The sequence below is a fragment of the Plecotus auritus genome (genome assembly GCF_963455305.1).
Source record: "Plecotus auritus genome assembly, chromosome: 9".
NCBI classification, from domain to species: Eukaryota; Metazoa; Chordata; class Mammalia; order Chiroptera; family Vespertilionidae; genus Plecotus; species Plecotus auritus.
Genome location: NC_137783.1, coordinates 58,129,498 through 58,157,384, shown reverse-complemented (window position 1 = coordinate 58,157,384; position 27,887 = coordinate 58,129,498). Strand labels below are relative to the sequence as shown.

The following is a 27,887-nucleotide window of genomic DNA, read 5'->3' as shown; positions in this document are numbered from 1 at the left end:
AGGCCAGGCCCGCCCCCCCCCCCCCCCCCCCCCCCGAGCTGTTTTCCTGAGAGCCTTCCTGAACGGCTATTTTGGGCCCTCGTGACAGTAGCTGATTAGTGGGAAGGTATAAAAGCCGCTGAGGGGCCTCTGGGTTTGCCAGACCATCACGGAGGGTTCTGCTCTGGACAGTGGCACATCGGACAGAGGCCGTGGCACACTGTCCTTACCCTCATCCCGACTGTCTGTCACCAGACACGGGGCTCCGACCGCTGGACCCGCATCAGCTGCCCCAAACTTCGTGGGGCTTCCCGAGCCTGGCCTTGCCCCTCAGCCACAGGTAAGAGAGAGCCACTGTCTCCTGGTTTGAGATAAAACAAAATGGCTTTGTGTATCTTCCCGGGTAGTCCTCAGCTGGGGACTGCACAGCCTCAGGGTGGGTGAGAGACTGGGTGCAGCCAGTGGCAGTGACAGTGGCTGTAGAGGGCTTTATACCACAAAGGGTTTCACATGAGATGACATTCATGTGATTCTCACACCACACACCCCTGTGAAGCAGGTATCTACAGCCCCATTTTATGGATGAGTAAGTAGAGGCTTGGAGAGGTGACGCTGCCAAAGGTCCCCAAGTCAGGAAGTGGCAGAGTCTGGTTGTAAACCCAGTTCCCTCTGACTGCAGTCCTAGGCTGGGTTCTCTTATTCGCATGGGCTTTTAATGTTAGCAGAGAGGAGGGGCTCTGCAGACTGTTCTCAGGCCCATGACTCACACAGGCAGGCTCAGCTGGGGTGGGGCGGGGCGGGGCGGGGCGGGGGGCAGGAGGGGCATGGCAGACCCTCACCCCTAGTTCTCTGTCAACCAACAGGTGGCTGCTTCCCAGCCGTAGGCAGCCATGAGGTCCCGGCTTCTGCTTTCTGTGGCCCGTCTGCCCACAATCCGGGAAAGCTGGGAGGAGGTACTGCCTGGGGGGCCCAGGCAGGATCCCCTTGCTTCCCCGAGCCTGGATGACTACAGGAGGTCCATTTGTCAGCTGGCCCAGCCCACCTCAGCGCTGACCGAGGCTGCAGCCAGGGCCCGACCCAGCAGACGCCCCTGGCAAGCCCGGGCTGGCGAGAAGAGCAGCCCCCCAGGGTCCCTCCAGGACATCACCACTCACTTCAGCGGCCAGCAGCCCCCGAACACTGCTGACCCCCTGGGGTGGCTCTTTGGGCAGTCCCAGGAAAAGCAGCCACGATGCAGGGACCTGCCAAGGAGGACTGGTCCCTCTGTGGACCCCTGGGGTCCTCACAGAGAGATGGAGAGCAGCAAGCCTAGGGGGTGCCCCAGAGGGAAGCTCTATGATGCCAGGGCACCAGGGCACTATTCGGTGGGACCATTAAGGGACTGGCACCAGGGCTCCTGGGCTTCCCGGCAACCCATCCGGGCCGCAGCCTCCCCGCCAAGCTCGCGCCCCAGCAGCGTTCTCAGAACTCTATATTTGCACCTCCCAGTGATCCATGAACTCTGACCCCTCCCCAATAAAGGCTTCTGTACAGAGCAAGCTGGCCGTGTCACCTCTCCACTTTGCCTCCCCCGCGATGGGCACTGCCCCTGGCAGGCCTTGGAGGGAATGGGTTTCTGCAGGGGCTGCCTGCTCTGGGACCCCTACCCTGAACAGTAACAGCCTCCCTCCCGGGGTGTAGTGCTGTGGGTCCCACGAACATTGCTCCTCCCTTGCTGACCACTTGGGCACGTTACTGAATAGTTTCTCGGTTTTCTCATGGCAGAAGAGGACAATTCATGGGACCTGCTTCCTGGCTGCTCCAATGAGCAAATGAGATAAAAGTCACACATGTCATGGGGCACATGCTGGGAGCCCATACACGACGTAGCTGCTGCCTGAGTGGGAAACGAGGTTGGGGGGCGAGGAGAAGCGAGATCTCCCCGCCCCCCTGCCCCGCTCCAGTGGTTTCCGAGCGAGGCCCTGGGCGCTCCCAAGTCAGCTCCTTGGCCCCACTTTCAGAGCCCAGGTTCCATGAGCCTCAGGGGAAAACGTGGTCTCAGTAAGTAGCCCCACTGTTTCAGTGGTGCTGTCACGGCGGCATCGGGGGTACCTCAGTGGCTCCAGCTCACAAGTCCTGTTGTATTATCAGGAGAGTTTTCCCCAGGCTGAGCGCCAGGACAGAACCTGCACCAGCTCAGCCTGCAGGATGCCAAGTGACTGCACCAGGTGATCCTGCCCCACCCATCCCTACCCCTGCCTGCCTCCACCCAGGGGACCTCAGCTGTGGGGGGTGAAGTGCAGGGTACTGTCTGGCTACCCTGTTAGCAGACAAGTCCACGGGTCAAGGCCTCACTCCACATATCCTCAGGCCCAGGTCAGCCTGGGCCATTCCTGGGTCCCCCAGAGACGGACAAAACCCCGTTTCCTCGAGGCATCTGGCAAGCAAGGAGGTGAGGGTGAAGATTAGGGGCGAGGGAGGGTTTCCCTCTCAGAGAGGCAAGTGAAGCGTCAGAGAACCAAAAGGATCAGGCCTGAGAACCTGCCACCTGCTCCCTGGGCTGGCAGCGCTGGCTGGCCAGGCAGAGGAAGGGGACAGAGAAGAGAGAAGGACTGAGTAGGGCTGCAACCGAGCCCACAGCCTGCTTCACATCCCCCACCTCCTTGCTCTGTGGACCATCAAATGTTCTTTTCTTTCTTTCAAAAAAATTGTAGTTGTTGTTGTTAATCCTCACCAGGATATTTTTTCCATTGATTTTTAGGGAGAGTGGAAAAGAGAGGAAAAAACAGAGAGAAACATCGATGTGTGAGAAACACATTGATTGGTTGCCTCCTGCACGAGCCCCGACCAGGGCCCAGACCGGGGAGGAGCCTGCAACGAGGTTTGTGCCCTTGGCCTGAATCCAACCCCAGACCCTTCGGTCCACAGGCCAAGGCTCTATCCACTGAGTCAAGCCGGCTAGGGCTCTTCCCTTTTTAAAAGCTCTTTTAAAATTGGTTTGGACTTTTACATTTTTATGCCTTCTTTTATGCCTTCTGGGGGAGGCAGAATGTAAACTATACATTCAAAAGAGAAAGTTTCAGACCAGCAATTTCTCAGTTTCCCCATCTTTTCAGCGGGGACACCAACACCTGCCCTCACACCGGAGGAGAGGGAACTGGACAGCCGCTTGGAGATGGAGTAGCAAGCGCTGCATACATTGTCTGTATCTGTTACACTGTGTGGCTCCAACTTGCGGGTTCCTGACTGCCTGGCAAGAACGTGTGGGAGGGCCTCAGCCAGAGCACCCTTGGGAGGTGGCGGGAGGGCTGCCCTGCCCAGGGGGTGCCCGGGGGCCCACTGGGCTCAGCCTCACTCAGCCCCTTTGCGGAGCAGCAGGAACGCGGGTCAGAGGGAGGTACGAGGATGACCTGGCCAGTCCCCCCAGCTCAGGAGCCATGCTGCTGTGTGTGGGGTCAGGCAGCAGTGAGGGGACCCAGGGCTCTGGTCTCCTCTGCTAACACCTCTCAACGTGAAAGAAATTAATGGCACTTTCAGAAGGTGCTAAAATAACAACTAGAGTGAAGGGCTGGGCAGGGGCTCTGGCAGGCAGTGTCCACCCTCCTGCACCGACAGCCTCGGGGAAGGGGAAGGTCCTTGATGGGGGAGGGCCTGTACTGGGGCTCACTCTCCTCCCACTCATGGTCGGAGCTGGGAGGACACACTGTCCCACCCAGGGTGGTGACAGGCGGGAACATGCTCAGGCGCTCACCCGCCCAGGGGCCAGTGTTCTGTCAGGCTCACTGCCTGGTCAGGGCCACCAGGGGGAGCCCTGAGCCCATGAGAGCTGAGCACAAGGTTGGGTGGGAGGCCAGGTCTTGGAGGGGCCACAATGCACCCACCAGGACATGGGGGTCCTGCTGCCTCTTGCTCACACAATGAGTAATTAGTGAAGAATGTACCCACAAGTTGCCCATTTTTCTCTTGAGACGCCAACAAATGCTCTGCTGTCTTTAAAAGGCAGATTGCTCCCAGTTGCTTTCGCTTTTCACTGTAGCACAAGCAAAATTATCCCAAAGGCAAGGCTCACAACAGAGGAAGCTTGTGCCTTGGCCTCCTCAGTGGGGAGTCCCTTGCACCCAGCTCTCCAAACACGTGCCCCAGTCATGGCCCCTGGTCCCTGACCACTGACACCTTCATCTCTCCAAGTTCTATGCACCTGGTGGGATGGTGGAGGAGAAGGTGCCCCCAACAGTAGCGCTGGGGCCGCAAGAGCTCCAGGGGAGGCCGGGTGACAAAAGGGGAGGGGTCTCTTTAGGGCCCCTATGGCCCTGTGAGGCGCACCTGGTGCTGAGCCCCTTGGCGGCCGGAGGGCAGCTCAGGTGGGTGTCCCTGCTCGATGCTGGCGAAGGTGTTGCTATATTAACACCTGTGCTCAGGCAGGCCTCGAAGCCACACCAGCACCTTGCACTCTGCAGAGTCGCCTGGCTTAGAGGCATATGCGTGAGAGCCTCCATCCCTTTGTCTGGAAAATGGTGGCTCCTTTGTTGCAAAGCTCTTGTGTTACAAAAAATAAAAAGAGGCAAAGTGCCTGGCGCCTGGCTGCCCGACCTCAGGCAGCCCTGTAGCAAGTGCCTGGAACCACGAGTCCCCGGAACCCAGGCGCCCCGTCTCACGCTGAGAACCTGCAGAGGCCCAGCTGCTGGGTGGTGGGGGGACGTGGTGTCCCGGGAACCAGCCACACATTCCGGTCAGAACCCCAGGCCTCCCATGCCTGCAGCTGAACTTTTTGGTGGCTGTCACCTCCCAAAGAGGCACACTCCCTCGGGCTGGGCTGCAGGAGGTTCCTGAAAAGTACGTTCTGGCTCCAGGGAGATCAAGTCAGACCCTCACACGTGTTTTAGGGTTGGAACAGGAAAACCCCTGCTGCGGGATGTAAACTTCCCACCGCTGGGGGCTGTCACCATTGTGAGGTGCCCCACGTCTCCATGTGGACTGTCCGGTCACACACAAGCACAGGGCACAGGTTCCTGGCTCTCCAGTTCCCCAGCCCTGTTCCCCACACAGCTGTTCCTACAGAGGGGTTTGTCCTGGGGAATCCCAAGTGACAACACCAAGTGCTAGGACTAGTGGTCTCAGAATGGCCTTCCTCAGGAGACCCGGGGCCCTGTCACACGCAAGGGGGGATGCAGAGCTTCTACGCAGCGGGCCTGGGGGAGGACTCATCCAACCCCTGTGCCCAGGACCACACTGCCTGGCCCAGGGGCTGCAGAACCAGGCAGGCATCGGGGCTCCCACTAGAGTAAGGACAAGACGGTGATGCCAGACTTCGCAGGGCTGTGGGATCAGAGCCCCTTGCAGTAAGGAGCTGGGACAGGTGGGCTGGTGGGACAGGTGCTAGAGGCCACTCGGCAGAGGGAGAGCGTGAGGGAAGGAGCACTCGGTAGAGCGGGGTGGGGAACAAGGTGTCAGGCGTGGCCCAGGCCCCGAGAGTGTGTGCCATCACAGCAGCCCAGCACTGCCTGACCGGGGATCCAGGTGGCCCAGCAATTCGGTCTGGCAGGTGGGTTTTAGTTGGCCCTCCTTCATGCCACTGACAGGTGACCCCCAGTTGCCGACAGGACCCCCAGCAGCCCACAGCTGCCTGGACACTGGGCTCACCCTCTGGTCTGGGAACTGCAGGAGGATGCATGGCTGTTTGAATAGCTAAAGGGAATGAAGATTGATGAGCAGTGGCCTGCCTCCACCTGGAGAAGTGGTCTGTGGGTGGATGGGGTGTGAACTGCCCATTCTGTTGCTCAGCAACAGAAGGGGACTCAGAGGCTGCTGGCTCTTACAGACACTGACAGGCCCGAGGGAGTCCAGGAGTCACCCGATCTCAACCGTGGGAACCCCCCAAATAAAACCTTACACAACAAGTCTCTCCAGTGGGCTTTACAAGTGAATTGAATGAGACCGAGGTGGGGCCAGTGCCCCAGCCTGGGTCCCAGGTGAACGATCGGAGGGTTTCAGATGGTGGGAGGGCCAGGCTTCTGCTTGATCTGCTCAGTGAGTGACCCCCGAGCCTGGGCCCTGCTAGCCATTCCCCAGAGTCTGGCTGGTGCCACAGCCTCTGGATGGCCTACAGACATGCTTTGTTTAGCTCACATGGGGTTTCGAGGTTTGCGAGATTCCACATGAAATCCCAGGTGTCTGGATTCCGTTGAAATACCAGGAAGGGTCCGTGTGGGCCAGTCCACACTCCTGCACAGCACATGGCCTGACGAGTGGGCAGCAGCGGCCTGTAGGTGGGACGGTGCTCTGTCCTCCACGCCCTCCGCCAGCCCTGTCTTTCATTTTCGGGCCGGCCTGGCCCTGGGAGCACCTCTGGGGAGTTCTTCTCCCTTTCAAGCCCTTCCCTCTGTTCATTCTGATTGACAGAGTAATCTCCTTTCACTCCTCAATTGCCCTGCGCCAGAGCCTGTGCTGAGCCCATTTGTGCTGTGGGATGGGTGGTCTCACAGATTTCAAACTCCAAAGTCCTGGCAATGCACTGGGACAAAAGTCCCAGCTGGAAGGAGAAGGCCCATGGGAAGACTCCTGCTGGCTCTGAATTCTCATGGGGATAGTCTGAACCTCTGCACCCCTGACAGGGGCCTCAAGAAGAGATCCTGGCTGCTGTCACCTGGTGCCCCACTCAGAGGATGGGTGACCTTATAATTCATTACCCAAATGGGGACACTTCCGAGAGTGAGGGACGTGGGCTTAATAATTACCCTGAAGCCCTACCTAGTTTGGCTCAGTGGATAGAGCGTCGGCCTGAGGACTGAAAGGTCCCAGGTTCGATTCCGGTCAAGGGCATGTACCTTGGTTGCGGGCACATCCCCAGTAGGAGGTGTGCAAGAGGCAACTGATTGATGCTTCTCTCTCATCGATGTTTCTGACTATCTATCCCTCTTCCTTCCTCTCTGTAAAAAATCAATAAAATAAATTTAAAAAAATAATAATTACCCTGGAAAATAGGTGTAAACTGGACTGTCTGTTGCAAGTGGCAGATAAATGGTGACTTTGCATAAAGAAGAGAACAGGCCTTACCTCTCGGTGTCTCAGCTGAAAGCTCCTGCCCTCGTGGTAGCAGTTGTAGGTTTTCAGCAGGTTTAAGAGCTCCGACCTGAGAAGGGAAGGACAGGTGCATCCTCTCTGAGTGTGGCAGACCTCGGACAAGGTGTTTGTCCTCCTTGGCCTCAGTTTCCTCATCTGCAGAACGGGCATAACAGCACACATCTTTCTGGCCACGCACAATTGGTTAAGAGACCAGACTGCCATTGGACACGCTCCCTTCAGTCTTCTTGAGGGTTCCACATATCAGCCTTCATGGGAGGCATAGGGGTGGGATTTAGAGAGAAGTGAAAACGCACAGATGGACCCCATCATTATACAGTGAGGGTGTTTGCACATGTTCACTACTGTGGATAAAAGTTCCTGATGGCCTCCCTATACTTTACTGCTGAGTCACTTCCTCAAATAAATCCCTGGGGCTCAGATTATTGGCATTTTGAAAACTCCTGCTTTCCCCCCACATTACTTCCTACCAGGGCCTGGCATGGCTGCTGTGTGGGCACCATGAGGGCGACCTGCCTCTTTCCCATCCTGACCTCCTGGAGGTGTGACCAGGGAATGAAGGTGGCAGCGGTGAGTAAGACCCCGAAGGCCCAAATGTTTTCTCCCCAGAATAAAAGGGAAACACACTGAGCTTGGCTGGTGTGGCAGAGAGAAGACAGTGACAGCTGCCTGTGCCCAAGCGGGGCCCTGCAGGGCAGCTCCATCCAACAGATACAAAATGCGAGTCACATTTATGCAAGAGGAAAATGAAACAGGTGAAATTCATCTTAATAACACTCTTCATTGAACCCAGTATATCTAAAATATTATCATGTCAGCATGTAACCTGTATAAAATATTAATGAGACCTTGCTCATTATTTAATTTTGTAAGAAGTGTTTGCCACCTGGAGCATCTTTTATATTAACTTCTCCTCTCCAGCCACAAGGCCCGTGCTGGGAGCCACACTTGCTGGCGGCTCCCTCCTAGACAGGGCTGCCCTGTATCTTCTTCAGGCAGCGCCAGCACTGGCACTGCATCAACCCCAGGCTGTGGGTGAGCAGCACCCACTCTGCAACGTGGGGATGACGGTAACTGACAGGGGAAGTGATTTACAACTTCATGGCATTGACAAAGCAGCATTCAATGTTGCATGTTCACTGGGCTTATAAGTGTGTAAATGCTAAACACAAAATTATTAGGATACACACACACACATATATATGAAATTATATATTATATGTTATGGTGATTATGACTTTTCAAAAATGATATCTAATATTGTTCTTATTATAAAATGTAAATAAGAACATGATGGTATGGGTAACACTGAGAACGATACAAGGGAATGCCGTCTGCTCTCAGGGTCTCTCGCAGGAGGACCCAGGGCGCCGTCTCTACAAAAGCTAGCCCACCCCACAGGACTGGCTTGTCTTCGGATGGCAGGTAGGAGCTGCCCAAAGTAGGCAATGTTTAAACTCAGAACTCAAAGAGCAAGATAAAATCACAACTATACTTTTCTTTAGTTCAGAAATAAATTTTAAAAAGTATCCTAAACATTTAAAAAGTATCCTAGAATAAACATTTAGAGTATCCTAAAATAAAAATAAGCAAAGCTAAAAATCATATGTCAATAAAATATACTTTTTCAGTAAAAACTCAAAACCAGTATTGAGGGTTTTTTCCTTAACTATTTAACACAACAATAAGAGTGTTAGTATTGCTCTAGTTATTTTTGTTCGTTTGTTTGTTTTTCAGTATTGCTCTAGCTTTTAAATAAATACCATTTCTGCAGAGTCACATGGGCACTGTGGGGCTTTCCTGCTTTTGTGGGCCAGAGGGGGCAGAGGTCAAACCCACACCATGAGGAGATCCTCCACCTCCAAAGAGACAGGCTCCAAAGACAACCAAGACCATGACAGGCCCCCATCACTGTCCCTGGGGCAGGCACACCTCCCATCTAGGAAAAGTGCCCGGAACCTTCCACCCAAAGGCTGCCCATGGAGAAGACCTCAGGCATGCACCCCTCCCAGCACACACAGGCTTACTTCAGAATGGATTTGCTGTCGCTGATGGGCACATGAGAACTGGGTGCACAATCTTCCTTCATCTTCTCCTCCTGTCTGCAGACCCAGAAGCTACCTGCCAGCAAGACCAGGAAGTGCACACAGACAGGTAAGCAGGAGGAGCTGGCCAGTGTGGCACCCAGAACTGGCTGCCGGGCCTCACCTTCCACCTCCGTTCTCCCAATCCTGCATCCCCAGGCCCCTCCTCACTCCCACTCCCTGGCACAGGACAGCCAGCGGAAGGTCAGGACCAGAGGACTTAAGGGGTTCCACACCTACACGTGTCAGCCAAGCGCCGCCTGGTGGGCCAAGGCCAGAACTGCTGAGTCAGCAGTTGCCAGCTCGATCCAGCCCCATTCCCAGAACCTCTCCACAATCCCTAGGAGTCAGGCTCAATCTACTACATGTTTCAGGGCAGGTGCTTTCTTCCCTCTGCTGGGACACCCTGAATAATGTTTCTGTCCCGATTACTCCTCCAAACTTCCGAAGTAGCCTGGGCCTGTCTCCTCCATTCCCGCTGAGCCCAGGGCGGAACTGGGCTGCCCCTGGAGTCCGCACCCCTGGCCAGCTCACCGAGGGACGGGATGACAGGTACCATGCTCATTACGTGCCACAGACTGTGTTGAGCATTTTCTATGGTTACAGCTGTTTTGTTACCATGGTGATGAGATGCTGCAGGAACTTAACTCCCGCATATCATTTAGCCTATTGTAAACCGGTTTCTTTAGATGTCATTTTACTTAAAGTCACAGAACCCATTGCCAACATTGGGAGGGCTTACTGTATTTCATTTACTCCTCACAACATTATTAGGTAAATGCCATCCTGTTCCCATTTTGTGGGTGAGAAAACAGGGACAGAAGGCAGGCACTTTGCCCAAGATTCCCAGCAAAGAAGTGCCAAAGCCCCTGTGAATGCCAGCACTTAGCACCCAGATACTGTCCTTTAGCCCTTTCTGCATTGACCTTGAACAGTGGCTCACACCCCTGAGGAAAGAGTGAAGTAAGGACTATATAAGCAGCTAAAATTGTTCGCATTATGACAGCTGGGGCACAGGAAGGACCATCCTCTTTCTAGCTTGTCTGGGATCTAAAACTCTGAACTTTCCAGCCTTGCGTCAGTGCCTGGATAGACATCTGGGCCCCGGGTAAGCCTCTAATTACCCCCTGAGGACTCAGATGCATCCACCTGAGAGCTGCTATCCAGACCCCTGGGACATGACCAGACCTCCTGGCACCACTGTTCCGGATCACCTGACATACCTCCAACTGGTGACCCTCCTGGAGCAATCCTGGGGCAAGAATGCAGGGCTGATACTGGTCAAGAATGCACTTGTTGCTACAAGAACTTTTAACTTTTCTTTCTTCTTTGAAACACTCCTGGGTTTTCACTTCGCTGTGTTTCCAGTTTGCAAACTCCAAGGCCCTGGAATGAGTCTCTGTCCTTTTGCCTAGCACAGCCTCCAGGCTCCCAGAGTTGTTTGGTGCCTCTGGACCATCCTTTCTCATCGGTACAGTGGGGTACCCGCCCTCCAGGGGATAGTGGGTTCCCATAGGAAACTGCCTGTATCTCTTCCCACTCAGCCCAGCGAGGTCTGTGCAGCTTCTCGCAGTCCCGGCCTCTGACGGACCAACGGTAACTCCACTGGGGCGCTCCCTATGGCACAGGCATCTCCCACACGGTTCCTACTTCTAACTCCCTCCACGCCACCCTAGGGAGGACTCTCCTATCAAGGCCTTTTGTGTGTTAATCAGCGAGCCACACTTCAAAATTCACTCTCTACCCTTGACCCGGCCTCCTCCTCCCTTCTCCCAAGTTGCAGCCAGCAGTCCAAGGGGTTAAGTTATACTGGGAGGTGGCACAGATAGGGTGCACGGCCTTCTTTCACCCACCGGGGCGGCTCCTTCACAAACCCCAAAGTCGGTTCACACAAACCTGGCTCAGTCACACCTTCCTGCCCCGTGTGTGTGTGTGTGTGTGTGTGTGTGTGTGTGTGTGTGTGTGCGTGCGTGTGTGCGTGTGTGTGCATGTGCGAGTGTATGTGTGTGCGTGTGTGCGTGCGCGCACACAGATGGGGCCCCTGCTGTTCTGTTAATCCTGGGAGGGGAGTGCTCTGTCCCTTGGGCACGGCTGCCTGTTCATGCACTCCCTCCCTGCTTGCTGGACACCACTCACAGAGGAGCAGGGCCTCTGTGCTGGCAGGAGCGCTTGATTCGGGAGGCAGGGACACAGTAGGTATGGAGAAGGGGAATTGTTTGAAGGAGGGAGGTGGGCCTCCCAGCTACCCCAGAATTGTCCTATAAATACCTCCTTCTGCCTTTGCATGAGGTAATCTCAGCTGGGAGAGGTCAGGCTCCCTGAGGCAGGCCCCCATAGCCAGCACAGGCCCTACCCGTGGGCACAGGGTGGGCACCTTGGGCCTGGGGAGGGACCTCCTGCTGCACTCTAGGCCATTTCAAAAGAGGGTTTCAGTTCCTCAGCACCTCAGCTCCCGCGGAAAAGTGACCGCCAGGCTCTGCCTCAGGCCCTTCCTCAAATCCTGCCCACACAGAAGCTGGCTCAACGGAGCCGGGTAAGGCTGGTGGCTGGCTCCCCCTCACACTGTCCTGTGGCTCAGGGCACAGGGATGCCTTGCAGCCAGTTACAGGAAGGGCTGCATTTACCCAGAACTAACAGGGCTGCTCTTCTCCTGCCTTCCTCTTTTCTGCTCTCTCCCACTCCCTGCTCAGACTCCAGCCTCCTGACTGCCCACAGCCCCCTCAAGGGCTCGGTGCTCTTTCCTCCATTTGGGCTTTAACGGTGGTGCTGTCCTCTACTCAGAGCGTGGCCTTCTCCCTGTCCTGTACCCCAATGTTGGCTCAGGCGACGCTCGCCAGAGCAGCCCCCCTGGGCCTGCTCCTGCTCCAGGCTCCCGCTCTGCTACCCCTCTGCTACCCCGCAGGAGCCCCCTCTGATACCGCAGCCCGCCCCCCCCCCACCACCACCAAGAGGAGGAGCCTCAGGGACTCTGTGGTGCTGCCTCACCACCCGTTTCCCTGCATGGAACACAAGCCTGGCGCATTGCAGGATGACAAGAAGCCACACGGGGTGGGTGGTGGGGAGCCCCATCCAAGGACAGGCCCCATGCTGCGTAGCACGTGAGATCTTCCCACATTGGCCTTCAGGAGTGTTTTGCCCCCAAGAGCCTAATTCAAAGGATGTAACTAAGGTGCTGAGGGTCTCTGGGTGGAGGCAGGAGCATCAGCAGGGGAGCTGCGAGAGGAGGGAGTCTGAAGGAGAGAGAAGGAGGGCCCTGGATTGCAGTGGGGAAGTGAAGGAAGAAAGGGGCAAAGGGTACATCGCTGAGCTTGGCGGGACAGAATGAGGTATGCCATCTCAGGTGAGGGCGGGAGGTGAGCGAGGCAGGGGAGGCCATGAAGGGCCAACTTCAGCAAAGGGGGCTCTTCCAACATGCCAGGCTGGGTCTCCAGCCTTATGGGCGGGAACCGTGGCCCCACGGAGAAGCAGCCCCTCCTTTGAGAGAACACCTACTTCTGTGTCCTCTGGCGCTCACCCGCTGTGGGGCCTAAGCAAATCACATGGTCTCTCTGGTTCTCACCTGTCCCAACCCTTCACCCCAAGTAGGCCACATCTCTGCTCCTGGAGTTCCAGTCCTGAGCTCTGGGGTCACTCCCGATTTCCACTTGGAATCTGTGCACTGTGCGTTTGTGTCGCGTACTAGACTGAAGGGTGGGAGCTTTTCACTCATCTGAATAATCCCAGTGTTCTGAGCTGTACACATACCTCAGGGGTGTCCCAGAGATACCTGAATGAGAGCTTCAAGGGAGAGAGGGTGAACACACCACCCTAGCCAGAAAGCGAAGGGGGCTTTTCCTCCCTGTGGACATGTTCTGGAAACTGCCCCTTAAACTCTGCCTCTCCTGGCGCATTTGGCTGGCCATAGAGAATCTCTTCGGAGTGTTTTTCAATATTTTATAAAAAAGCACAATTGTATCTTTAAATAAAACCAAGGCAGAAACCCAGTATACAAATGGATCAAGCATGTCAAACTCACAGCCGGCAGGCCACATGCTTCGCCCGCCAGTCACGAGTTTGACATGCTTGAATGGATTGAAGTGCCTTGGCTGAAGCAGGACTGGGGCGATGCACTGGGGCTGGCCTGCCTCTCAGACACAGCCTGGAAACTGCAGAGTGACAGATGCAGCTGGGAAGGCCAACCCCCAGCTCTGGAAGTCCAGCCTTCTTTGTCTGGATCTGCTCCCCTCCCCCAGCCCCAGGGCATGTAGGCCTCTGGGCTGGCTTCCCAGTTAGCAGCTCCCATCCTCAACCAAAGGCCCAGCTTCAGCCAGTGTTCCCTGCCCACCGAGGAGGGGCGGGAGTGTGCCAGCCTGGGTCACCTGCGCAGTGCACAGGCAGTGAATTGTTTCAGCTTTCCACTTCAGTGGCTGCGCGGGGCCCTGAGCAGGGGCTGCTGGCGGCAGCGGCATCACAGCCGCCCTTGCTATTGTCCCTGGCCTGTGGTTTGGGACAAAGGGCACTGAAGCCTTTACCACTGCAAGGTGTGGCCCATCTTTCCTCTTCCGGGGTCACGAGCTCTGTGGCTCTTCAGGTCACCACGGCAGCCTGATGGCAGAGGAGCAAAAGAAGGCTAATGCTGGGGCAATATCATAAAGCCAACTGAATGCACTGGAAAGCCTTTACTCCAGGCTGTGAGCTGCCTGCTCTTTGGTCTCACAATGCCCCCTCTTGTAAAATAATGGCACAAAAGCTGGCTACTGCGATCCTTACTCGGCCAAATGGAAAATGTGTCAGTATCCACATTAAAATGTCCTGAGGATGTCTGGGCAATCTGAAAGCTTGGTAACCTCTGTTCTAACATTTTAAAAAGTTATGATTCTTATTTTCTTATTTAGGCCTGATTAAAGTCAAATGCGCAACAGAAGTGGTGGGGGAACAGCAGAAAGGACAGAGCACGTGGGACCCGGGCTCTCTCACTAGGAGGGACGGAGGCTCCGAGGGAGGGCAGGTGCGGGGACACTGCTGGGCATTCCTGGGAGCCGCATCCTGGGCCACAGCTTCAGCTGCCAGGCAGGGCCAGCAGGAAGGCATGGAAAACAATGCCCTGTCAATGGGCCTCCCTGGCACAGGCTGGCCAGCAAGTGGCAGGAGCCAGGCCAGGAACGTGCTGGCACCAGCTGCCTCCAGAGGGGTCTGGCTGGACAGAGGCTGCTCCTCAGCGACACATTTTGGCTGAGCAAGCCAGATGTTGGGATGTGGATGGCAGGCAACAGCTCAGCAGCTGCAGATCCCACAGGCTTCCAAGCTGCTCTCCTCCCCCCTCCCCACAATGGTACGCCCTCCCCCATCCCTGTGGCTCAGCCACAGACCTCCCTGCCCCAGTGCTGATGGCTAGGAAGGCCTGGGAGAACACTGCCCAGCAGGAGAGGTGGCTGCAGAGCCACCAGCACCTCCATCCCCACTTTCCCCAGGGCTGGCCTTTGCTACACCTCCCCACTGTGTTTCGGGTCCCACTGACAGGTCTCCCTGAGCCCATTCTGGCCTTGCTTCCAAGGCATGGCAGGCTGGGCCACAAAGCTGCCCACAGTCCTGCTCTCCCTCACATCTGTACACCCCTGGCCCCGCGGGACCCTCCCCCCAAACTGGGCTCCCCTCTCCTATGAAGGGGGATAGGGAAACAGGAATCCTCTCAGCTGTGCTTTTTGGGCCAAAGAGAAGCTCAGAACGACCACTGAGGCCTGGAGCAGGAGTGCAGCCTCAGTGCCTACTGCTGCCAGTCTGCACTGGGTGCTCTCCACAGCTGCCTCCACCATGCCACCCACTGTGCCAGGCCTGAGGGCCACTGCAGCTCCGGGCTGGTTCCCTGTGAGACATGGTGTGCCTTAATACTTCTGGGCCATGGAACCCTTTGGAGTCTTGAGAGTTTAACATACGATCCCCAGAAAGATGCGTGTGTGCGCATGTGTGTGTGCGCACACGGCTGTGCACACATTGAATTTGCACACCACTGCAGGGGGTCAAGAAGCTCCTCAGATCCCAGTTAAGAACTTCTGCTGAAACATGTTGCAGCAAAAGACACGAAGCAGGGGTGTCGTGGACAGAAGTCTGGGAGTGAGTTTTGCTGGAGAATCAGTTTAGTGCGTGACTTCAGCATGTTGTGCCATCTCTTTGGCATTGGTTTAGCCGGGATTGTATTGGCAGCTGGTCTAGAGTGTCCTCAGGGCTCTTTCCACTCTGGGGGCCACAGGCCTCATGACACTCCACCCCCCCCCCCCCAAGGTCAGGCAGGGCAAAGAGAAGGGCTGTTAATCTCCCTCAGCAGTACATCCTGGGAAGGAGGTCAGACGGCTAGGAGACTGAGCAATCTGCAAGTTCCCCTTTAACCAGAGTGAAAACACTGCAGAGGCTTTGGGAAGTGCAGCCACTTCCTATTTGATTTTATTTTACAATATAGCAATTTCAAAGTATTTTCTTCCAAGCACTGTGCAACGGGATAACCCCCAGCCTTCCCAAGGATCTGGGTTTCAAGCTCTGCTCCTTGATTCTTGAGCTGCGTGACCTTAGGCGAGTCCCTTCCCTCTCTCAGCCTTAGGTTCCTCATTAGTTGAATCACTGACTGAAGGTGAGTGAAGAGACATGTGAGCTGGGCCTCACATGAGCTCACATGTGATAAACAGAAGCTCCAGTTATAGGTCACAAAGGGTCAGTGGCTCTGGAGAGACCACAAGGCTCTGGGGATGGGAATGTGGGACCAAAAGGGGATGGCAGTCCTCCCAGGAGGAGCAGCTATGAGTGAGGACATATGACCAAGTTTACTCTCAAAACCTGGCCCTAGCCCCCAGAGGTACACTCCAGAGGGCTTTCTGGTCAACCCCATAGCCAGGGTCTCCCCTTTGAGGCTTTGCCTTTAACAGGATCTGAGTGCTGTTCCGTTCATGTTCTTTGTTATGAGTCGTTGTCTAGCTGCCTGACGCAGGAGGACTCTGGCCCTTCACTGTTCTTGACCTCCAGGCTACCCACTGGAGTCTCAGGGTGGAACTACAACCCCACCTCCCACCTTTCACACTGACACTGTCATCTGTGGCGTCCACCTCATTTTCACTGTCAGGTCGAACTATCAGCATTACACGCGGAGAGAATCACGAGGAGAACTAATGAAACAGACTTAAACATTGACAAAGTATTGAGACACACCCATTACTACTTCCAGCAGGCAGGATTTTGACCTCAGTTTAACATGTTCCCTTTTCTCTTCTCTCACTTTCCCTTCTTTCCTTCCCCCCAGCTCCCTCCTTCTCCCTAGTATCTCCCATCCTGGTGCCAGCAGCGGCTCAGGAATGACACAGGGGAGTAGGAGGCAGACAGACCTGCAGGTACCTGTTAGTTCTACCAATTCATTTACCTCTCTTTTATTTATTTATTTATTTTTTTTAAAAAAGACATGGCTTCTGGCAGCACATCTTGATTGTGCTGTGAACAGTTAAACTATAAGTAGCCAGTGAGGGTCTCTTCTGCAAGCACAAGTGCCTGGCTTTGTAGTCTAACCTGCTTGGATTCAAATGACAGAATTGCAGTCTTTGTTTGCTGTGACCTGATTTAACTCTTTTGTGAGGCTCTTCTTACAGTGTTTTAAGATAGCACTGGCCCTGGCCTGGTATTCATGCCCAATGGGATAAGTAAACAGGGCTGTGCAGAGTGAAAACACGGAGGCATCTCACAGTCCCAAGCATAGGACTGAGAGTCGGGAGCTCGGGGGAGAGCAGAGTGAGCTCTGACATTAGTGGGCGAAGTGAATGGGACCTGGGTTCGAATCCTGATTCCACTACTGACTCATCTGGGTAAAACTGGATAATTCCAAAAGTGTTTGAACATCAGTTTTCTCATCTGAAAATGGGTTTAATAAAAGTATTGGGGCTGTAAGAAGTAGAGGACATACTACACTAAACCCCTTAACTGGCTAAGAAGAGCGCCAGTGCGGGCAGGTGTAGCCTGAGGTTGCGTCACCTGTCGTGCTCAGGCTTTGTTTAGCCCCTACAGTGCCCTCCCCGTGGAGGAGGTGCCTGGCGCAATGCCTACTCCCAACTCAGCTCTGGGCCACGGGCTCCGGAGGAGCCAAGCTGGCAGAGGGAGGGGACCCTGCTGCACCAGCCGCGGGCATCAGTGCCCAGGTGCCAGCGCTCACGGCTAGGGCAGGCTGGGGGGTGGAGGTGTCAGTGCGAGCCGGACGCCCCGAACTCTCCTGTCCACGTGTCACTCACCGTCCTCCCGTGGCGCAGACCGGAGATCACTGTCAGAGCTGTGCCCTCGCCGGCACCGCGCCGCGTCCTGGTCGCCCACTGCCCTGGGCCTCCCGGGTTCGGTGCGTCTGGCCGCCTCTCCCCACCCCTCGCCGCTCTGGCCAATGGTGAGGCCCGCCCGCGCCCTGCGCGGGCCAATGGCACCAGCTCGTCCCGCCCGCCGCGCCCGGGCGCACAGGGAAGGGTCGGCTTTAGGTGGCACCCCAGGTGCAGCCGAGCAGGTTGGGGCGTGGGGCTGCGGGGTGTCCTCGGGCCACCACCAGGGCGCCCGGAGTCTCACGGAGGAAGCAGCCCTGCGAGTTATTGACTGGGAGGGTCCAAATTCCTTGGTTTTCCAACCCAGGCCGCTGCGTGGGCGCTGCGGTCACTAGTGCGCTGGGGAAGGTGGGGGAGGGAGGGTGGGGATCTGTAAGGCCCGAGCATTGTTAATTTTTGCTCCAGGGGCACCGGTTGTATTCGGCTGTGTACCTGAGGTGGCCTCTCAGGGCTCCACTGGGTTTAAGAAATCGGATCCGATGATAAAGAGGGAAAGATAAACTTCTCTCCTCGTCACCGCCTGCGCTGAGTATTATTTGCCTGCGCGGAGGCAGAGGGGACAGAGACCACAGGCCTTTGGGGGAACTCGGAACAGCTCAGTCTTTCCGGGTCCTGTGAGTGGCAGGGAGGGGAAGGGGTTAATGGAAACATTTGCGATTTCTGTTTTCTCTCCCGATTCCCAATCCTGACTTCGGGATGGACCTCCTCTTTCCTATCCCCAACATAAATCACTTCAGTTTCATTCAATCTGTGGCTCTTGATCTTTTTAGCGTCACATGGCCATTTTAGAATCTGGATCTTCTAGAAAAATGCAGGCACCCACAGAGGCAAAAATCAGGTCAGTGAAGTCTCTGGGCCTGCACCCCACTTCAGAGGGGCTGCGCTAATCATTGCTAAGACTGCTGGGTTTGGGGTAAAGAGACTGGGCTCTGCCATCTACTTCCTGTATGCAGCTCCTCTGGGCTTCAGTTTCCCCACCCGCCAAAATGAGGGGGTAAAGATGACCAGCCCCGGGGTCCTTCAGCTCTACCTTTGTGTCAATTCATGGAGAATGGCCCAGCTCGGTGTCCCTGTGGTTCCGGACCTCTTGCATAGGCCAAAGATCTGGTCATCAAGGCTGAGGTCAATAATTGGGTGCCTCTAAAAGGGCTTTTAAAACAGTGGGCAGATGCAACCCAACCCTCCACCTGTGAGCATTTACCCCCACTAGTAGGGTAATTAAACAGCACCAAGGTAACATACAATTCCCTGGGGCTTTCCAGCTCTTGAAAGTGAATCAGTCTTTCATCTAGTTGGTGCTGCCCCATGGCCAGGCCTAGTCTGGAGTGAGGAATGGATTTGAGGAAGCGACCCAATATGTCCTGCAAGCCCGGTGTGTCCGCACTGTGCTAAGTGCCTTCCATCAGGGACACCAAGCAATCTCCTCCTCAGTCCTGGGGAGGGGGTGCATCTACCTGAGTTTTACATGGAACACAGTGCCCGTCACCAGGGTCCTCATTCCTTCAGAAAGATGATCACCCTTGCCTTCAATTTTCATGGAACTCTAAGTGGCCCCAGCTCATTTGTGGTGGGTGTTGTGGATACTGTTAGTTGCAAACCCAATATCTATTTCCTTCTTTGGGAAAAAGGAAGAGAGGGAGGAAAGAAGAAAGGGAAAGGAAAGGAAAAGAAGAGATAGGAAAAGAGAGAGAGAGAGAAAAGAGAAGGGGGAGAAAGAGAGGAGAGAGAGAAGCTTGTTGGAGCAGCAACGTGCAGGCCCCTCCTGACAGATGATCACTTGTATTTTTCATGCTGTGCTCAGAGCTCAATAGTGAGTCATGAAATTAGGTTAGTATTAGGCTGTGATAGAAAATGTGTTTCTTACTGTGGGCCACAGTCAGAAATGTTGGAAGGCCATTCTCTAAATCGATCTTGACAATTCTTTTCATGGCTTTCCCAGCTTCCTTTGATACTAGAAGTGGCCATATGACCCACTTCTGGGCAAAGAAATAGGGAAGAATGTGGGGGCTGAGGGGAGACTTGAAGGAGAGAACACAACTTCTGCTTTCCCGGTAGGAGGAACAGTTGCTCCTTTCTCTTGCCTTCTGTCTCAAAGGTGGATACAACGTGTAATGGCTGATGCACTGGCAGTCATGTGAGAGCACAGGCTGGGAGCATATAGATATTAACACCATGGGCTGCTGCGCCCTGGCTGTGTACTCTAGACATTTTGCCACAGAGAAAAGCCCCTATTGTTTAAACCAGAGGTTGATAAGTCTTTTCTACTTAGCTTGTTGCTGTGATTTGGAAGCTTCCATAGACAATGTGTAAACCAAAGCCATGGCTGTGGTGCCACATGTAACCCATGGGCTGTTTGCTGGCTCTTTCCCTGGGTGATCTTGCTGCCTTTATTGCCTCTCTCCCATCGTCTCCTCTCTGCTCTGGCCACACTCTTCTTCCCACACATCAGGCCCTCTCCCTCCTGAGGGCCTTTGCACTTGCTGTTCCCTCAGCCTGAAGGCTCTTCCCCCAAATGTCCACAGGACTTGTTCCTTCACCTCCTTCCGATCTTGACTCACAAATTACCTCTTTTCAAGGCCTTCCCTGGTTCCCTAACTAAAGTGCCCCCCGCTGGCCCACAGGCACTATTCTGTGGCGTGCTGTATATTTCACTTCTTTTTGTGAGCTTTTTGAAGGAGGGAAACTGTGTCTGCCTGCAATGTCATAGTGTTTGATCAATATTTGGTATATAATTGATTTTTTCCCTTTCTGCCAGATTCAGGTAAGAAAACAGACTCAGGGAGGCTCATTATCCCATCCACAGGGGCACAGTGGGTAAAGCGGTGGAATCTGGGTTTGCACCCTTGGGGCCCTGGGCAGTCCTGTTTGTGGCACCAGGGAGAGAGGGAGAACAGCAACTTCCATTGGGCGATTAGGCAATTAGGCAATTAGGCGTTAGGGGCCTGAAGCCACATAGAGATTCCTGCATGACTCCTTGCCCTGGGGCATCGCCCAGTAAAGGAGGCCTCTGGGAGTCCATTAAGGGAACCAGGCGTTATCCAGTTCATCTAGGGCAGGCTCACTGTTTACAGCATTCCCACATCAGAGAGTCTTTAGTAAAGTCATTATTTGGTGAACAGTCCAGACTGACTTGCAAGATCATAAAAAGCCAAATGGAAACACTTACAATTCAACATTTTTAGTCAAGAAAACCCACAAAGAGTGAATTTATATTTGATTTACAAGTGGGGGAACCTAAAGGAGCCTAATAGTGCATAAAACACACTGACATATTGGGTCAGGACACCGGGCCAGGTGTTCTGATGGCTTTTGCTCGAGGCTTCTCGGCACCAGGCGCTGCTCCTAAAGAGCCCGAGAAATTACCTTCTTCCTCTGCTGCTTTGAGGGGCGAGCCCTGAAAATGCCGAGGTATAATCATATGGTGAGGTGCAATTTGGATTTCACTGCGTCTTCCAAAACAAGGCTATGTATTTTAACATAAATAGTATTATTTATGAGGGTCATTTTCAAGGCCATTTCTTTACACAGCAAAGGGGAGTTTGAGTTAAAATTACTGGTTACTTGCCTAAGGCCTTTAATGGATAACTTTGTATGATTTTTTCCTTCACTGTCTGACATCAGATTTAGAACAAATGACTTTTTAAAGCAATTTTTTAAAAAATGTCTGCATGATTCCAAATGAAATTCTTTAGAAAACAATTGAATGATTGAATTTGATTGCGATCTTTAAGATCCAGTTTAAACCAAACAGCGTGTCTTTGCTTTTAATGGGCTCTGTTGTAGGAAACTGACCCACAGGAAGAGGCCACTTACAGAAGCTTCTTGCACCAGTTCTTTGGTGGAATCCTTGAGGAGTGAGGTCACCCCAATGCGTGATCTTATCATGTAGAAATATTTGCCATCGGCTTTCAGATGCTTTCTCAAATAATCTGCGTACCATTGATTCTTCTTTCCTATGTGAAATGGTTTGCATTAACTCCATTTATTAGCATATAAATAATAACTTGTTAATATATGGAACTCTTTAACCCACACCAGAGGAGAATTTATCTCCAAATGGACATAAATTCCAATGATGTATGCCTCTCAGGGTGCTTTTTTATTACACACACACACACACACACACACACACACACTTTATGTGTGATTTGTTCTTTATGGTTGTGCTTTGGAAAAGCTTTTGTATCCTACCTTGTAGAACGAATACGTGTTTAGGCACAGGGTTTCCTAGGGGGGAGAGAGCTTGCTTTAAAAGGTGACATAGCGCCTGGTCAGTGTGGCTCAGTGGTTGAGCATCAACCCATGAACCACGAAGGCACTGTTTGATTCCTGGTCAGGGCTCATGCCAAGACCTGTTTTGGCTCATCCCCAGTAGGGGCCATGCAGAAGGCAGCTGATCAATAGTTCTCTCTCTCTCCATCTCCCTTCCTCTCTCTGAAATCAATAAATACATTTTTAAAATAAGTGATATTGCTAAAAATTGTTGCTGAAACTTCCTTTGGGGGAAAATAACTGCTTAGCTCAAGGGCTTCCCCCACTCGTTATTGAGAAAAGGATGTGACTGTCCCAAGGTCTGCTCCGAAAGCATGAGTGAGGATGCGGATGGCATGGACAGCTACAGGCAGAGAGCAGAAACAGACCTGGTTGGCTGACGAGTCCCAGGCCTTTCTCTTCATCCACTCCTCTTCTTCCTGGCACTGGACATAGGTAATTTTTTTGGAGGTTTTTTTCCCCAACAGAACAGATTAAAATGCTAGGGGAAAGACATCTTCCACTTCTGCCGGGAGCCATAAAAGAAGAATTTGGTCTTACTTCCTGGTCAGCCCTACTTCCTGATTGAGCAAGGACAAAGAGCAAGGACAAAGAAAGCCCACGCGCCCAAGGGCCAGAAGAACCCCCCACATCAGAATAACCGATCAGCTAGGACAGATACCCAGTCCCCAACCAATCATCCCATGGCAACTCCTTATCCTACCCCTCCCCTCCTGAGTGCTTATATACCGCAACACTCGAATAAAAAAACGAGGCTTGATCAGAACCTTGTCTTGCCTCCGTTCTTCGCGTTCCTTGTTTGTTTCATTCTCTTAGGTGGTTCCTGCGTGCCCTCGTTGCTGCCCCGCGGGCCGGGGCATCTGGCGCCCAACGTGGGGCGACCTGGGGACCCCCGACGAGAACGTCTACCGGAGAAGCCCTGGCCAGGCACCCCCCCAGAGTCGCCGCGAGGACCCGCGAGTGAAGACTCAGCATTAGATCGCCACGGTCCCACCCGCCGTGAGACAGATCGGAGGAAGGTAGGTAGACGATTTTTCAAACAAGATTTCAGAACATTTCACCCCTTTTTGCTCGACTGCTATTATTGGCTCTCTTGGTCGATTCTTTCCTGCCCACTAATAAGCACTCATTTACCGATTTGGGGAAGAATGAAAGGTACCCATCTCTGGCTGTGAGAACTCTGATTCACTTGAATTAGTATCGTTGCCCGGCTTTCTTGTCGCGAATTCTCTCCAATTAGATCTACTCTTAAAACCTTGAGCTTGCTTTGAACAAAAGGTCGTTCACCTCACAGACTCAACAAAGGGAATTCCTACTCCCTGACAAGGGCAAAAGGGATCTTCCCGTCTGTGTGGATCCGTGTAGGCGGATTATACCTACCGACTGTTTCACGCAAGCAAGGGAGTAAAGGGTAGAGTCGAAAAGAGAGTAATTCCGCCTGAATCCCTGGGTTGACGGGAAAATTCAGGCTGACCTGGAACGGGGATTATACGTCCCAGAGGCTTACGTGGGGGAAGGAGTCACTCGGAGAGCCATCCAGTCGACCAATAATGGGGAATTCTTTGAGTGCCCATGAAATGTTCCTTGACGGTGTCAAGATATCCCTCAGAGCACGAGGAATAAGGGTTAAAAGAAAAGACCTTAGGCAGTTCTTTGAGTTTGTTCATGATACCTGCCCTTGGTTCCCCCTAGAAGGAACTATTAATCAAAAACGCTGGGAACGGGTAGGAGATGCCCTACAGGATTTTTATCGGGCCCTTGGCCCTGAGAAGATTCCCGTTAATGCCTTTTCTTATTGGAACTTAATTCATGACATTCTAAAAATCCATCCTCAAGACCCTGATGTTAAAGAGGTCATCAAAACAGGAGAGGAGATTCTTAAGGAAAACTCCCGTCCCCCCTCAACATGCCCTTCAGTCGTTATAGATCTCCCAGGAGAACCCCCAGAGACCCCTAAAGACCAAAAACCTTTAAATATTAAAAAAGAACCAGAAAAGCCACAAGAAAAAATCCCCAGTATCTACCCCTCGCTTACCTTTAAAAGAGATCATTCAGATCACCTAACCCCCGAAGAACAAGAAACCTTAGATGAGGAGGCGGCTCGCTATCATGATGACCCTTGGCGCCCAACTGCCCCGGTGCTTCATAGACCCCCACCCTATAATCCCAATTCCCTAGTTCATCCTTCTCCTCTTCCAGATTTTAACTCCCGTCCATCTGACCCCATCAGACAAGCTAAAATAACCCTTGCTCGAGAAGTTTCTTCTTTAAAGGAAATTTTACAGCAGAAACGAGAGCATGTCCAACTTATTAAATAAATTCAAGCCCTCGAGGCTGAGCTTTCCACCCTAAGTCCTACCCAACAGAATACTCCTCCCTCAACAAAATCACCCCCAACAGACGAAAAACTAAAACTAAAGCCCCGCCCCAGGCCCTATCGGCTAAAATACAATGCTAATGAACCTTGTTAAAAAAGTTAACTTTTAAGGCCTACGAGAAAATAAATTTGTCTCTGTTATAGAATTTATCCAAAGTGAATGCTTGAAAATAATTATAATTGACTCTAGAATCTCAAAGAAATTGTTGAAATATAGATAAATAATGTAATAATTATAAAGAGCTAAGTAGCCCAGGTAACTGGCTATGCCCTTTGTTAATGGAGGAAGGGGTAGACGCCCTTCCCCCAGAAGACAGGTAATCTAGTTTCCTGCCATGAACCATCTTTGAAAAATGTGGTAATTTACATTAGAATAAACCAAACCGAGTTTTACAGAGCTACTGGCAAATAAAAAGTAAAGTTTAAATTTGCCTCATAAAAAACCTAGAGGACAGAATTGAATCTATTAATTGATTATGTCTTGTATTTTTCTTAAAAATGTAAAGTGTTATTAATCTAGGAAATGCTAAATATATTTGACTTGCCAGCTTTAAAAGTTCAAAGTGCAAATTAAATTGGGAGAAATTATATAGTTGTGGTAATTAAATGTCTAAAGTATAAGAACTTATTTTTGAGAAAATAAAATGTTGTGTTTTCTCTAATAATTAGGAATTCAAAATAAGTTGCTTATTATTGGTCTAATTAAAAAAGAGGATTAATTCAAATTTTTCTATGCAAAAACTAGTTTAAAATCTAATTGATATCTTAAGATAATTATAAAAAGTATTATAATCTTTAAATCATATATGGATATATATATATTTGATCATTTTTTCCATGTTAAAATTTCAAGGCTTTAACAGAGATGATTCTTGGAAAGCTCCAAGGGCCCGGAGTAATACAAGAAATTTATTCTCTTCTTAAAGGAAATCTTTTTAAATTTAACAGATCTAATATACTTGAAATTGCATGGAAAGCCTTATCAAATAAAAATTAATAAATTTATTTTAAATGTTATGAAGGTTTTGTCCTCTAAGAAGGGCGAAATGAAGTAACTAAATATTTCTTATAATCCAACAGCAGAATTTAAAATGACAAAATGCCCATAGCTGCCTGCATTCTTAATTAAACTAAGAGGCGGGGCAACATTTGCTGCTTGTGAATCAGACAAAAACATTTACTAAATTTGCTTTGCTTTTTAAATGAAGATACCTACTTTAATTACTTAAATAAATTAGCTTTTTAAATTATAATCAAGGTTTTCAGCTAAATAAAAAGCCAATATTTTTATAAACAATTCTAATAAAGACCAGAAACAGCTAGTGAGATTTTTGTTTGTCTGCAATATAAATTTGACTGTCTTTTAAAAGAACAGATTAGACAGCCGCCATGATGGCCACATGGCTTGCTGGTCTCCTTGGAAGCCATAGGGGCCAACCCTTTCCTTTGGAATAAGCCATGTCTTTGTAAGCAATTTGATTAAGTATTCTAAGAAAGTTACTGAAGGCTTCCCATGATCCCTCTGTATATGCAAATTAGCTAATGGGGATACTCTTAAAAAATAAAATTCCAGCTTAATAAAAAAGGAGAAATTTGAGAGGCACAGAAAATGTAACTAGACCTTGTCTATACAAAAAGAAATTGACCAGTTTGAAATTGAATTGCCATGGCCTAAAGCAAAGAATATCCTTACATGATATTATTCTACAATGTCATTATAATTTTTGATATTTTACAAACAGCATATTGTACAATTAATCCAAACAAACTTAAAAATCTAAAATTTTTTTAATGTTTGGCAGCAATTTAAAAGGGACATGAAAGGATTCAATTCCTTCCACTGTGTGAAAGGCCCCTTGGGAAGGTACTTGAGCATTCTATATTGGCCCTTTTTGTCAAAAGGAACCCTCTTCTCACAATCCAATTGCCCACAGCTGTTGCCTGAGCTTTAGGTTGAAACCTCATGTTGGATGGTACCATAGATCTGTCTCTCGCACAATGGTGTGAGCTGGGCCCTCCCTGGAGAAGAAACCTGGGTTCCCCAAGATATATGATCAATGCCGGGGCCCCCCACCAGTGGGGGGATCCCAAGGCAGGTGCTGGGCATGGAGGCCATAGGGGCATAGGCTACCAAGGAGACAGAACTGAACCTTACATCACCCTGCTTGGCCCCAGAGGATGGCTGGTTAGTCAATGACGGGTAAGACTCCTCAAGGGAGGGGCAACCTAAGACAGGCACAGTCGCAGGGGGCCATCAGGAGAGAACTTGGGGGTCAACAGAGGTGTGGCACAGATCCTCACCCCCCGCAACATTACAGGGGCCTGAACCCTCACCCCGTCTGAGGGAGGTCTCCTGCCCCATGGCTGCTTCGTGCTTCCCATGCCCAGCTCAGATTGGGACCCAGGCAACAAACAGATTTGGCCCAGCTAAGACTGAGACCTAGTTACAAACAAGAGACTTGGCCCAGCTAAGACTGAGACCCAGGCAACAGAGAAGTGGTTGATGGCAGCTGCCCTATACCTAAATCTAGCCTAAATCCAGGAGTGCTCAGGGCTTTCTCAAGGATGCATATAATCCTTTCCATTAACTAAAATTGTTGTTAAAGTATTAAATTTGACAGTAAAATGGTCAAGTTTTCAGATTAATTTAAATTGGCTAAATGAAATAAGGGAATATTCAAGAAAATCTAATTGTACAAAAGGCTGTTCCTAAAGTATTAACCAAAATTTCTATTTGTAGTTCATTTCATGGTAAAATTGCTTAACATGCAATGAACCTAAAGCAGTCATATTTTTGTGCAAAAAATTAAAATTTAAAGTTATCAAGACTGCATTATATATTTTCCAAAAGCCTCCTAATAATTAAATCAAAAAAAGGGGGGATAGTGGAGTAATATTATGTAAGGAAAAATACCTTGTAAGTAAATTACATCTAGAAAAATTTTTACTTTGAAAATTAATTTTCATTTGTTATGCTAACAGCAAGACACCCATGAAAAACACACATGGTGTCAAAATAAGCCAAAGGAAAATTAGTTGGACAAAAATAAAAAGGATCCCAAGTCAAATGTATAGAAAAGACACCTTTATTAACTTTTGGTCGAGAATATGTTTGTATATTTTCAGAAAAAAAAACAAAACTCCAGGACCATGTGGATTCCTGCAACAGAGAGGAATTAGCAGGAAATAATTCAGCCATGAAGACAAGAGGAGACAGTCGTTACCTGTGGGCTTGGGAAACCCACGGGAGGAGCCGGGTCACTACTCCCTCGCTCGGTTAAAGCCCACTCCTGCTTAAAAACAGAAAGGGAGGAGATGCCGGGAGCCATAAAAGAAGAATTTGGTCTTACTTCCTGGTCAGCCCTACTTCCTGATTGAGCAAGGACAAAGAGCAAGGACAAAGAAAGCCCACGCGCCCAAGGGCCAGAAGAACCCCCCACATCAGAATAACCGATCAGCTAGGACAGATACCCAGTCCCCAACCAATCATCCCATGGCAACTCCTTATCCTACCCCTCCCCTCCTGAGTGCTTATATACCGCAACACTCGAATAAAAAAACGAGGCTTGATCAGAACCTTGCTTGCCTCCGTTCTTCGAGTTCCTTGTTTGTTTCATTCTCTTAGGTGGTTCCTGTGTGCCCTCGTTGCTGCCCCGCGGGCCGGGGCACACTTCCTCGGGCGTTCCTGCCTTCTCAAGCCTCCCCCAGACCTGAGTCCCCACCCAGGCACGCTTCATGCATCCTTCCATCTTCTACGTGGCCGTGCTCCCAGAGGATGCCTACAACGGCAGCTGCTAGAAAGTC

The 27,887-nt window shown here is 51.5% G+C and overlaps 2 protein-coding genes across 8 annotated transcripts in view; one reads left to right on the top strand and one right to left on the bottom strand.

Annotated features, from left to right (window-relative positions):
• Window positions 1-27,887, bottom strand: part of LOC308258273 (transmembrane protein 72-like) — a gene marked incomplete at its 3' end in the record, with an annotated part of 79,107 nt that overhangs the window by 9,142 nt on the left and 42,078 nt on the right. For 3 of the 4 annotated variants that reach the window (XM_080688707.1, XM_080688703.1, XM_080688704.1), the window contains exons 5-6: window positions 9,066-9,159; window positions 7,012-7,087 (exon numbers count right to left, since the gene is read on the bottom strand). In XM_080688707.1, the coding sequence (XP_080544833.1) occupies window positions 7,012-7,087; window positions 9,066-9,127 (138 nt within the window). In that variant the 5' untranslated portion in view covers window positions 9,128-9,159. Of the gene's footprint in view, window positions 1-7,011; window positions 7,088-9,065; window positions 9,160-17,359; window positions 17,492-27,887 lie in introns of those variants that run through there. The other variant, XM_080688705.1, reaches the window with a different exon arrangement.
• DEPP1 (DEPP autophagy regulator 1) lies at window positions 74-27,657 on the top strand (the record flags this gene model as incomplete). Of its 4 annotated transcripts, XR_013961667.1 has the most annotated exons (6): window positions 138-319; window positions 7,512-7,608; window positions 9,147-9,192; window positions 22,006-22,141; window positions 22,523-22,725; window positions 27,210-27,657. XR_013961667.1 is itself a non-coding variant. In XM_080688711.1 (2 exons), exon 2 carries the CDS (start codon window positions 870-872, stop codon window positions 1,482-1,484), a length of 615 nt encoding a protein of 204 aa, XP_080544837.1. In that variant the 5' UTR covers window positions 233-319; window positions 843-869. The 4 variants fall into 4 exon arrangements, 1 of the variants encoding a protein (XP_080544837.1); XR_013961668.1 differs by lacking the exon at window positions 27,210-27,657 and having other exon boundaries at window positions 74-319; window positions 22,523-23,685; XR_013961669.1 differs by lacking the exons at window positions 22,006-22,141; window positions 27,210-27,657 and having other exon boundaries at window positions 22,523-23,685.